Below are 13,002 nucleotides of genomic sequence, written 5' to 3'. Positions count from 1 at the left end.
CATTAGCCAGAGCAATTATCAAAAGAAAGAAATAAAAGGAATAAGGATAGGAAAGGAAGAAGTTAAAGTATCATTATTTGCAGATGACATAATACTCTACATAGAAGACCCCAAAAACTCCACCAAAAGACTTCTAGATTTAATAACCAAATTCAGTAACATAGCTGGATACAAAGTCAACACTCAATAATGAATAGCATTCCTGTACACAAATAATAAACTCACTGAGAAAAAAATTAAGAAAATGACACCTTTCACAATAAAATCCAAAAAAAAAAAAAAAAAAAGAAATACATAGAAGTCAATCTAATGAAGGAAGTAAAAGACCTTTACATTGAAAACTATAGTAGAATAAAAAGGAAATCAAAGAGGATATCAGAAAATGTAATGATATCTCTTGTTCTTGGCTTGAAAGAACCAATATAGTAAAAGTGGCCATACTTCTAAAGTTGTTATACAAATTTTATGCAATCCCAATCAAAATATCAGTAGCACATCTCATAGAATTAGAAAAAAAAATTTTTAAATTCAGTTGGAACCAGAAGAAATAGAAAAAGCAATTCTCAGCAACAAAGGCAAGGCAGCGGGCCTCACAATCGCGGACTTGAAATTATACTACAAAGCTACTGTGATAAAAACAGCACGATACTGGCAAAAACACATACCTGAGGATCAATGGAACAGATTAGAAGATGCAGAAACAACACCAAACAGAGCCACCCAATCTTCAACAAGAGTCAAAAACCTGCAATGGAAGAAAGATAGCCTTGTTAATAAGTGGTGCTGGAAAAACTGGCTTTCCACATGCTGAAAATAAAACTAGATCCATATCTTTCATCATGCACTAAAAAACTGAAATGGATTAAAGATCTAAATATTAAAACAAAATCACTCAGTCTGATGGAAGATAAAATAGGTACAACTCTTGAAGACACCGGTGTAGGCAAAGACGCTATGAACTAAACCCTGATCGAATAGGAAATACCACAAAGAATCAACAACTGGGCTCATGTTATTAAAAAGCACTTGCACAGCAAAAGAAACCAGCAACAGAGTTAAGAGAGAACCCACAGTGTGGGAAAAAATTTTTCCAGCTGTTCCTCAGACAAAGGTCTACTATCTAGAATCTATAAAGAACTCAAAAAAAAAAAAAAAATCAGATGCCCCAAATTTAAAGACTCAATGGGCACCTGAAATGAATAGACACTTCTCAGATGAAGAAATAGAAGTGGAAAATAAATATATGAAAAAATGTTCAGCATCATTCAAGAGACGCAAATTAGAATAACACTGAGATTCCATCTCACTCCAGAGAGAATGTCTATTAACAAGAAATCAACCAATAACAAATGCTGGTGGGGCTGTGGGGATAAAGGAACCCTGCTCCACTGTTGCTGGGGAGTGTAGACTGGTTCAACCACTGTGGAAATCAGTGTGGATATTCCTTAAAAAACTAAAACTAGAGGTTCCATTCCCAGCTATTCCCCTTCTTGATATCTTCCCCAAATAATTAAAAGCATCATACCACAGCAATATATACCCACCTGTGTTTATAGTGGCACAGTATGTAATAGCTAAATCTTGTAATAGCTAAATCTCAAATGCCCATCAACTGATGAGTGGATAAAGAAAAAAAATTTTTTTTATCAATGGTGTACTACTCTGCAATAAGGAAGGATAGGCTTGAGATATTTCTAGCTAAATGGATGCACTTTGAGATTGTACTCTTAAGGGAAATAAATTGGACACACATGTGTAAATATCTCAGGGTTTCTCTGGTAAGAAACTGAAACTGAAAATAAGGACCAAAATGTATAACAGATATTGTGAAATAGGAAGAAAATGTTCAAATGAGAAGGGAAACAGGTCGCGTGGAACACACCGAATCAGCCCGCTGCAGACAGGCAGGTCTGCGCATGCCCTACCCAGGTCACCAGTTGCGTGGAACATGCCAAATCAGCCTGCGCCCCGGCAACAATCCACTGGACCCCCACCCCCACTCCTCTGTACAGCCACCTGGTTCCACACTACAAAGATGCAGAGGACACCAGACCACCAGACCAAGGTACTGAGTCCCGCTGCTCCTGGCCCAGAGGTAGGGGCTTCTGAGCAGCCATCCCACTGCTCCTGGTCCAGAGGAAGGGGCTTCCCAGCCACCATCCCTCCCGCTGCTCCCAGCCCAGAGGATAGGGCTTTTGGGCCACCTTCTGTCCCGCTGCTCCTGGCCCAGAGGAAGGGGCTTCCAGGCCACCATCCTTCCCACCACTCCCGGCCCAGAGGTAGGGGCTTCTGAGCTGCCATCCCACTGCTCCTGAACCAGAGGAAGGGGCTTCCCAGCCACCATCCCTCCCACTGCTCCCAGCCCACAGGAAAAGGCTTTTAGGCCACCATCCATACCGCTGCTCCTGGCCACTGTCCCACCTCTCCCAGCTCAGAGGAGGTAATCCATGCAGGTGCCAACAGCACCCCCCGCCCCACCAGTTGAAATGAGAAAACACGTAAATAAGTCTCAAAACCAGACTTCCAGATCACGTACAGCAACCCCAAAGGGAAATGAAATGGAAAACTCTGATACTCAACCACCTGGACTCACTGAACTGGCAATGAACTGGCAGGGGATCTGGAAAAAATGGAATCAGAAATAATTTCTCAGATAACAGGAGAAATTGTGCCCCTAGTGCAAGACATGATTAATAAATCTAGAGAGGAGCTCAGGAACATGATGGAATCCCAACATAGGAAACAAATGGAATCCATAAAACAGATGCAAATAGATTTCCAGAACATGAAAAACTCCATTGAAAGTCTACACAGCAGAATGAGCCAATGTGAGGACAGAATTTCAGATATAGAAGATAAGATTGCAATTAATGACCAGGAAAAGAAAAATTGCTTCAAAATTATAAGGGAACATGAGAAATCAATCCACCAGCTGCTAGATGATGCAAAGAGAAGGGACACAAAGGAAGGGGGGAGTGGGAAAGGAAAGAAGGGACAAGAAAAAAAATGGAAACAAGGTTGTTGTAAATAGATAGGGAAAGGGGTTAAAAAGAGGGGAGGGGAATGGGGAAAAAGAAGCAAGATACATTATGTACAGGTACAAATTCTTTATGGATGAATCTTATCATTATGCATTTCTAAAATGTACCAGTACAATAAAAAGTAAAAAAAAGAATTACACAAGGACCTAAACCATTGCTTATGAATTTATGAGTGTGTGGCTGCTACAGGTTACCTAACTTTTCTCAATTTTTTTTTTCATAATGAGCTAAAAGAGGATGAACTGATTGTTTTGGGAGTAGCACATGTAAATTTACTAGCACAGGTCCTGACAGATTAAACTCTCAATAAATGCAGTATGAACAAAGGGATAAATTGCAATTAGAGTTTGAAGATCCCCTTTATGTCTTGAAATTTTCACTTTGAACTTGAGCATATTCAATTGTGGACCACTACATAGATTTATTAGATTCATCTATTTTTCTCTCTTTACTTGAGAAAGCATCTAATGTGATTACATGGAAATGATAGTTTTTCCCAAATGAGACAGAATAATTTAGATGAGCATTTGGTAATGGTGCTCTCCATAATTCTTTCAAAATCTGTAGCTGAAAAAAAATACTAGGGCAAAGTAGAAATCTAACAGGAGCTATATAATTAGCAATTATTTAAATGGATTACTTTTCCAGGAAACTTTCTGTAATGGAACAAACCATAGCCTGCCTATTAAAATTATATTGTGTATTCAAAATAAAGACCAGGAAGGTATAATGGATTGCCTCTTTCTGGCTTTTTTAGTCAAAGCAGGGGCATATTCAAAGTCAGAGTTCTACCTGACTTTAGATGTGATTTATATAAATGTAATTCCACTTCAAAGACTCTCTTGAACTGCTGACTGGAGTTAGAAAAGAAAGATGATGATTATGTGATTTTTGCAGCCAGATTCACATTATAAATTAAATCGTTCCACTTTCCCTGTTCTGAGTCTCAGAGGCAGACTTCTATTTCTTATCTGGGAAATGGATTCTTGTACCAAATAGACTAAGAAGGCTATTTAAGGTTGTTTTCCAATTTGCATTTTAAAATGTTCCTATTTTAAAGTTATTCCCAGAAAAAGTCAAACAATAATAATATGTTTAAAGAAAAAGTTAAATAATCTTTTCCCTCCATTTTCAGTCTTACCTCCCTGAAGTAACCAATATCATCATTGTACTTCCTTATTTAAATATTGTGCACATTATTTTGCATCTTGCTTTATGTTGTTATTGATATGTGATGGACATCCATCTTCCTAGTCAGTGCACGTAGCTTAAACTCATTCCTTACATAGGAACATCAGAATTTGAAAGCAGTATCATGTTTTAAGTAATTATGCACCAGAATTTGTTTATCGGAACATTTTGGTTGTTTTCAGATTTTATTTTAAATTTTGGTCACCACAAAATATGTGCCAATAAACATTTACAGATATTTAAATTGACAAAAACATGAAAACAGATTTCTTTACTATGTAGCTATTTTATGGTAATTTGAAGGTGCTACCACATCCCTTGAACAGAGTAGAAGAAAATTATGACTTTTTTTGGCAGGAGATTTAAATAATAATAAAAGGATATAAAACATAAATGCAAGTAATATAGGTCACAATCGATCACATTCACTTTTGCATTGTGATACTTTTTATACTTAATCTTCTTAAATCGTTTCTAGAACCTGGAAGAGGAACACAGGTCTCCATACTCACTTAAAGGCCCTGGGTAGTTTCTCAAAGTGTGGTCCCTACAGCCACACGGGTGAGGATCATGTGCATTTTCAAAGTACTGATTCCACTGCTCCACCACCCACAAGATTTCATTTGGTAGGTTTGGAGTAGGGCTCAGGTAGCAAAACATTCCCAAGTGGAATTCACCTCCTGTGTTTTATGGCCCAGAGCTCAGTTGTTGTAAACATGATAAATCACTTATGAATAGTTTTTATATTTTAAAAATGATTTAAAGGGCCAGGGATTTAGCTCAGTGGCACCACACCTGCCTCACAAGCGCAAGGTCCTGAGTTTGATCCCCAGTACCAAGAAAAAAAAAAAGATTTAAAAATTCAAAGAAAGAAGAACATTTGGTGACAGTCTATGCCATTCAAGTTTCATTGTACTGGTAACAAGATTACTATCTAGAAATATAAAGAACTCAAAAAAGCTTAACACCAAAAAATCAAATAGCCAAATCAATAAATGGACAACTGAATTGGACAAGAAGTGCTACTGGAGCACAGCTATGCCCATATAGCCCATACTTTCTGTGCCTCTGGGTATAATGCAACGGCTTAAGTAAGTACTTGTCATGGAGACCATGTACCCACAAAACAAAATATTAACAATCTGATTGTTTACAGAAAATGTTTGCCTGCTCCTAAAGGTCTTGATCTAATATCTTAAGGTCATGATCCTAATTTATTTTATCCCAGTCTTTCTTTTATTGGTTACATAGTTTAATGGGTTTCACTGTGGCATATTTGTATGTGCATATAAAATACTTTGACCATTTTCACTCTCCCATCATCCCCTTAGTTTTCCCTGCTTCTTAGTTTCACACTATTATTCTGGGTGAGTTGAATGAGTATATTTTGCTCATATCCATCTCCCTATTATCTGCCCTTATACCTCTTTCCTTCCCTCTTATCCTCTTCCTCTTGTTTAATAAGAGTATCCCCTATTAAGCAATATCTGCATCCTGGGTCTGGCTTATTTTGTTCTTCATGATGGTCTCCAGATCCATCCATTTCCCTGCAAATGACCACACTTTGTTCTTATGTATGGCTGAACAATACTCCATTGTGCATATAACCACATTTTTCTATATTGATTCATCAGTTGATAGGTAGGTGGGTTGCTTCCATATTTTGGCTATTGTGAATTGTGCTACAATGAATATAGATATGCAGATATCTGTACAGTATGTTGACTTTAATTGCTTTGTGTATATACCAAGGAATTGTATATCTGGATTAAATGGTGGTTCTATTTTTAGTTTTTAGATATTTTTGGTTTTCTGAGGCAGGGTATTACTATGTAGTTCAGGCTGGTTTTGAACTCACTATGTAGCCCATTCTAGCCTCAAGGGTGATCCTCCTGCCTCAACCTCTCAAGTGCTGGAATTACAAGCATGCACCACCACACATGGGTTCATTTTCAGTTTTTTAAGGAACCTCCATACTGATTTCCATGCTGGCTGCACTACTTTACAGTCCCAGTAGCAGTGTAGAAGGGGTCATTTTTCCCACATCCTTGCCAGCATTTATTGCTTTTTATATTCTTGATGACAGCCATTCTGACCAAAGTGAGATGGAATCTCAATGTAGTTTGGATTTGTACTTCCCCAGTGGTTAAAGATGTTTAATATTCTTTTCATATAATCATTGGCATTAGTAATTCTCTTGAGAAGTATCTGTCCAATTCAGTTGTCCATTTATTGATTTGGCTATTTGATTTTTTGGTGTTCAGTTTTTTTGAGTTCTTTATATTTCTAGATAGTAATCTTGTTAGCAGATAAGTTGACAAAGATTTTCTCCCATTCTGTAGGTTGTCTATTCATTCTGTTGTTTCTTTTGCTGTGTAGAAACTTTTAATTTGATGTAATCCCATATTTTGATTCTTGCTATTATTTCCATATTATTAGAGTTCTATTCAGGAAGTCTTTGCCTGTATCTATTGCTTCAAGTGTTTCTCCTATTTTTTTTTTAGCAGTTTCAAAGTTTCACATCTTATACCTAGATATTTGATCCATTTTTGTTATGGCTTGTGTCTAGATGTCCCCCAAAAGCCTCATACCATCATAGCTGGGGCTTTCTAGAGGTGGCTGGATCTAGAGTGTATGATGCTGGGACTAAGTGTGTGGTGCTGAGATTGCTAAATTTGTCCACTGATTGTTTGATTTGGCATAGTTCTTTCTGGGTGTGGATAATGGGAAGGGCCACCCTAGGTGTGAGTTCTACTTGCCCTAAGGTTGTGTAGCCTGGATTGAATATAAGGGACAAAAAGAGAGCTGCTGTAGTGGCTTGCTGCTTTGCTACTCCATTGATTGCTGCCTTTTTGCCTTTGTCTGCCATCACCTATTTCTCCTTTGCCATGCCACCATGCCTTGGAGCCAGCCAACTACAAACTGAAATCTCTACAAACTGAGCTACAATAAACTTTTTCTCCTTTAACTTTGGGCGTTGCATATTTGTCTCAGTAAGGAGAAAAGTAAGACAATTTTGAATTAATTTTTATACATGGTGAGAAATAGGGATTTGGTTTCAATTTCCTATGAATGGATATCTAGGTTTCCCAGCACCACTTATAAAAGACAGCGTCTATTCTCCAAGGTATGTTTTTGGCTTCTTTGTCCAGAATTAGACGGCTGTAGTTGCATGGGTTTGCTTCTTTGTCCTCTATTCAGTTCCGTTGGTCTATAGGTCAGTTTTTGTGCCAGTAACATGCTGTTTTTGTCACTATGGCTTTGTAGTATAATTTGAAATCAGGCATTGTGGTGCTTTTAGCCTTGCCCTTTTCGATTAGTATTGTGTAGGATGTCACCCTCTGACAAACATTATGATAACTTAGGATAGATACATGGTCAAATATCTATAGGTCTCAGTTACGATTTTCTTACCTACTTTTGATAGTGCCAAGAACATAGTTGTTTTCTCATCATAAAACATGGCTGCATAATGAGTGATGATAATTGGTAGCTGGTAGATATTATTAAGGTATGGAGTTTCTTTTTAGAGATTTCTAGCTCCTTTCTGTTCCAGACAAAGAATTCAATGAAACAAGCATAAATGGTGGCTAAGTTTCACATTTACTAAATGTAGGGGAAAAAATCCCAGAAGGGTTAAGGCAAAAATAGGGTCTGCAGAGCAAATTTTGGGCCAAGTAAAAAGGGAGGAAAACCCAAAACAAAACAAAACACCCTACAGCGTAGACTGGTCTATCATAAAGAGGCTTGACAACAAGTGCTTAAAGGCATTTGTCTCTTTTTCATATTCCCCATGCTGGCATTGTGTCTAGGTTCACCTAGCAAAATCATACCACAGCGATATATGTGCACCCATGTTCATAGCAGCACAGTTTGTGATAGCTAAAACTTGGAAACAGCCCAATTGCCCATCAACTAGAGACTGGATATAGTAAATGTGATTTTTCTATAAAATGGAGTACTACTCAGGCATAAAGAATGAGAAATTAGAGACATTTATAGCTAAATGGATGCACATTGAGGTGATACTCTTAAGTGAAATAAATAGGACACATGTGTAAATATCGAATAGTTTCTCTGGTGTGAAAAACTGAAAGTGTCAATAAGGACTAAAAGGTAAAAGAGATAATGTGAGATAGTAAGAAAAAGGGTAAAGGGAAAAGGAAAGTAGGAGGGGTAGGGGAAAGGAAAGAAGAGAATGGAATATGAGAAAATGAAAAAAAATGGAAACAAAGTCTTTGTAAATAGGAAGGGGCAGAGGGGGTGAAGGGAGGGCAGGGGAAGGAGGAAAAAATAAGAACCAAGATATTTTTCAAAAGGAAAGGGGACCAAGAGATAGAGGGAGGGGTGGGAGGGAACGGGAAGAAGATGAAAAAAGAATTCAATCCTTTATGTATATGTACCAATTCCCCATGATGAATGTAATCATTGTAATCATTATGTACTGCAAATAAATACAAATAAACAAAATGAAAATGAAAAAAAAAACCTGCTGGAGGGCTGGGGATTTAGCTCAGTAGCACAGTGCCTGCCTCCCAAGCATAAGGCCCTGAGTTCGATCCCAGGTACCAAAAACAAAACCAAACAAAGAAACAAAAAAGCCCTGCTTGAGGTGAGAAATCCCCACAAAGGGTTCTGAGAATTGTTCTGTGTCTGTGTCCTAGGATCTTGTCAAGCCTCCTTGCCAGCTAGTTTTAGCCATACCTTATCTTCCCATCTCAGTACTGACAGGCAGCTGTCGGGTGTGCTGGAGAGTGTGCAGTTGGGGAGGGCATGTGTAGTGAAAAAAGGGTGTGTACTTATCTCTGCTTTGTTAGTCACATGTAGAAATGAGAGCAGTGTAGATTTTTGTAGTGTAATCTCCTAACGCTTAAGAGTTTAACAATTAATTCAAATATTTAAAACAAGCAAAGAAAACTTACTGTCCAGTCCAAGCAACACAAGACCACTGGCCACTAGTATATGACCCATGCTTTAGCAATTTCCTCTTTAGGTGGAAATCATCTTAATTCCAAGGCTTTCCATATGGCTCCCTAGGCCCAGACTTTTAACCAGAATCATGGCTCCCCTCTTGAACTGCTGCCAAGCTTTGCAGTCATCTTTAGCTGGTCAGAGTTCCAAAGTTACTTTTAAAAGTTGGTATCCTACCTGGAAGATAGTTAAACTGATGCCCTCCTCATGTTTGTTATAAGACATGTCTGCTTTACATTAGAACATCTTTACTGGGATTGGCAGTATTGGTAAGTGGTTTTCTTTAACTGAAAAGCACATTTTCATAGCTTTTCCAGGCATGTCATAGTGTTTTTAATGGAACCATAATCCATTCCCTTATTTAATCTTCAATCATATAATGCTTATTTCATTAAATATAATGAATCCTACACATTCATGAATGGCCCCAGAATAAAAGATTTTATTTTACAAAAATTTGAAAGAGCTTCCAGAGTACACAAGAAAAAACAAAACAAAAATGGTTGTTCATTTCAAGTGTAAAAAGTAAGGTTTGGAGTACTGTAATCTTGAGTGATAAATCATTATAATGAAATAATTAAAAAACATTCATCATTTTGACAATCTGAAAATGTATTTAGATTTTTTCAGACATTTTACTAAAAATCTACCTAAGAACTTTCAGATCCCATAGGAATTGGGTTTTTAAAATAAAATAATAATTTTCCATGAGCATTTATTCAGAAAAATGGTGCCTTAAGTGGAATTTCAAAATGAATCAAAATTTATTGCTCAAATTTGACATTTATGTGTTCTGGTTTAAGTTCATGGACTCTGCACAAAGTAAGCCTTATTTTGAATATTTTCAGTTACTTTAATATACAGTGTCATAAATAAGGAACTAGCTGTCTTCAGAGGTCTGCCTAGGAGTTTGGAGTGTGAAAAACATGGCACTTTGGCACTCAACGTCAATTCTCCAATGAAAACTGTAGCATTAAATGTTTACATAGAAGCAAAAGCAAGATAATGAATTAACAACTGTGGAACTTTACAAAACATCAGTTTAAAAAACATCACAAAACATTAAATAAAATCTGGTGTCCTGGATTAGATCATGATATAGAAAAAAGATATTAGTGGAACACTACTGAAATCTGAATAGTGTGGAGTTAAGTTAATGGTAATATACCAATGTTGCTTTCTTAGTTTTGACAAACCCACTATTGGGAATGTAAGGTGTAACATTAGAGGAAACTCAGGTGAGGCATACAGAAACTATTTCTGAAAACTTTCTGTAAGTCTAAAATTATTTCAAAATTAAAAGTACATTTAGAAAAAAAGTACGTTTACATAAAAGTATATTTAGATAAAACAATTTGTGCCCTTAAAGTATCCAACAATACAGTAAGCAGGCTGATAAAATTCAATGCCATTAAGCACCTTTTGTGCATATATGTGCAGATGGTATGTGTGTATATGGGTGGGTAAATGGAAATCTATAAACATAGTTAATGTACTTACATCTTTCTTTAGTTGATAACCTTGGTATTTGACATTTAAAAGGACAGAAATGATACTGGTGAGTTACTAAAAAGATCTTACTAATAAAAATGTATTCAACTAGTTTTGTTTAAGTAGGAGTGTGTGTGTGTGTGTGTGTGTGTGTGTGTGTGTACAGTGATAACTCCATTAATGAGCTTAATTTGTTCCATAATTTTGGAAAAGATGCTACATGTGTGCTTGTGTGGAAAGATGGCTGTGGTTGTTTGCAAACAAAAACAAAACATTGACGTAGTTTGCAAACAAAAACAAAACATTGACGTAGTTTGCAAACAAAAACAAAATTTTGCCAAAAATTTTTGTTTGTGAACCAATTTGGTTCACAAACAAAAGTGTTCATGAACCAAGGTATCATTGTATAAATACCTATATATGTGCATAGAATTCTAATTTATGGATTCCTCTCCTTAACATTGTGATACAAAAGATGATTTACAAATAGAAAACTTTCAACTTTTGTTTTTGTATGCTTTTTAAAAAAATTTATGCCTCTGTGGCATCTTCAAATATAAACCAATGAGAATGGTTATTCTTGTTTTTAGTCTCAACAGAACACAATATTATACTGAGTTCTAATCCCTTTACTAAAGAGACTATACTATGAGAGATTTTTCCTTTTGCTATACAGAACACAGGCATTGATAAAATACAGTGGACATGTCAGCATGTTGAAGTAAAATTAATAATCCTACTTTAAAGCAGGGTAGCCTCAGCAGGCTGACACTTTTATTGCAACAATGAGAAAAAGAGCATATTGGAATGGATAAAGAAAATTTGATATTTACCCCCAATGGAGTACTACTCTGCCATAAAGAAGGATAAACTTGATAATTTGTAGGAAAATTGATGCAACTTGATATGATGTTAAGTAAAATAAATCAGACGCACAGCTTAAATATTGCATGGTTTCTCTTATATAAGAAACTTGAAGTATAAATAATGAGCAAAATAAAAGATAGATAACAGGAAGTAGAGAAATAGATCTTTCTCAAATGGGAAGGAAAATAAGAGATGAAGGGAGGGGGAGGGAAAGTGGACGAAAAAAGGTATTAAGATGGGTTATGTACATATACTCCAAGGTATGTGAACATTATGGACTTTACATATGTAGTAATTATAATTTTTTTTAAAAAAGAAGTGTTTTTAAAGATTCTGGAAAGTAAGGGAATAGCATGAACAAAAATTCCAAGGAAAGAAGTGCTCTGAAATAAGGTAGAAATTGTTGATTGCTATTTTTTTTATTTTTCATAGGGGCTGAGGATTGATCTTGACCCATGTAGCAAACTTCTACTGGAGAAAGATATCCCAGAAAATTTTTAGTTTTCTTGTGAGGCTAGAGGAATCAATAGGAAACTCACAGGGTCTCAGTGACAAAAGATAATGGTAGAACATTTGAAATGCAAGTGGAGACTTGTGCCAAAAACCATTTTGATATGGTTAAACCTCAAAATTCAGGATTGGGATATACTGATTCAATGGACACGGATTCCTACAGAAAAATGTGTGGAGTAGGTCCAAGACAGGCTATGCCCCTGGCAGCATAAATGCCCCTCTTCCACCTCTGCATCAGCACCACTTCCCATGGCAAGGTTTTCACAAATGGAAGCCATCAGAAAAGCACCTCTGTGACCAGCTGTGACAGGACTGTGTGCACAAGCCAGCACCAAGTCCCTGCCTGAGATGGGAGTGACTGCATGTGGAAGCACACAGGGCAGGCTCCCCTACAGGTCTGCCATCAGTTACCTGAAGTTGCATACATAGTCCACAGGGAATATGTCTGCCAGTTGTCAGTTTCCTTATGACTCAACCCCAGGTAACATCAGGACCTTATTTCTGTTGAAGGAGTTCAGTTCTGTGAATTAAATGAGTATAACTTTTTCTCTCTCAATAAAGATAAGCTGAGGACATTTGTCTTGAAAGTGCAGGTGTTTTATATCTAAATCATGGCATTAGAGAACAACAGTACCAGCTCTAGACTACAAATTGTGCAAAGATAAAGAAAAGGAGTGTTGGGAGAAGCTGACTGGTCCCAGCACCTGGAAGAAAGCTCCCTGCCACCATCCCAGGCTCCTAGGGCTGAGAAGCTCAGCCGGTCCCAGCACCTGGAAGGGAGCTCCCCCGCCACCATACCAGGCTACTAGGGCAGAGAAGGCGAGATGTGCAGGTGCAAGAAGCACCCCCCCCCCCGTGGACATGAGAAGACACATAAACAAGCCTCATAAACAGACTTCCAGATCACCTACAGCAACCCCAAAGGAAA

The 13,002-nt window shown here is 37.2% G+C and overlaps 2 protein-coding genes across 3 annotated transcripts in view; both read right to left on the bottom strand.

Moving 5' to 3' along the window:
* Positions 1 to 724, bottom strand: part of Tmtc2 (transmembrane O-mannosyltransferase targeting cadherins 2) — a 531,775-nt gene extending 531,051 nt beyond the window's left edge. Inside the window, exon 1 of the mRNA XM_087192795.1 lies at positions 666 to 724. The gene's annotated coding sequence lies outside the window, so the exon portion shown is untranslated. The remainder of the gene's footprint in view (positions 1 to 665) is intronic.
* Mettl25 (methyltransferase like 25) overlaps positions 1 to 13,002 on the bottom strand; it is a 244,640-nt gene that overhangs the window by 74,983 nt on the left and 156,655 nt on the right. For both annotated transcript variants that reach the window (XM_087192796.1, XM_087192799.1), the window contains one exon: positions 666 to 745. In XM_087192796.1, the coding sequence (XP_087048922.1) occupies positions 673 to 745 (73 nt within the window). In that variant the 3' untranslated portion in view covers positions 666 to 672. The remainder of the gene's footprint in view (positions 1 to 665; positions 746 to 13,002) is intronic.

Source organism: Heterocephalus glaber, unplaced genomic scaffold (genome assembly GCF_053883595.1).
Source record: "Heterocephalus glaber isolate CG9 unplaced genomic scaffold, H.glaber_assembly_v1.0 deba00001572, whole genome shotgun sequence".
NCBI lineage: Eukaryota > Metazoa > Chordata > Mammalia > Rodentia > Bathyergidae > Heterocephalus > Heterocephalus glaber.
Note: the sequence above shows the minus strand (reverse complement) of the source record. Positions and strands in the feature narration are given on the sequence as shown.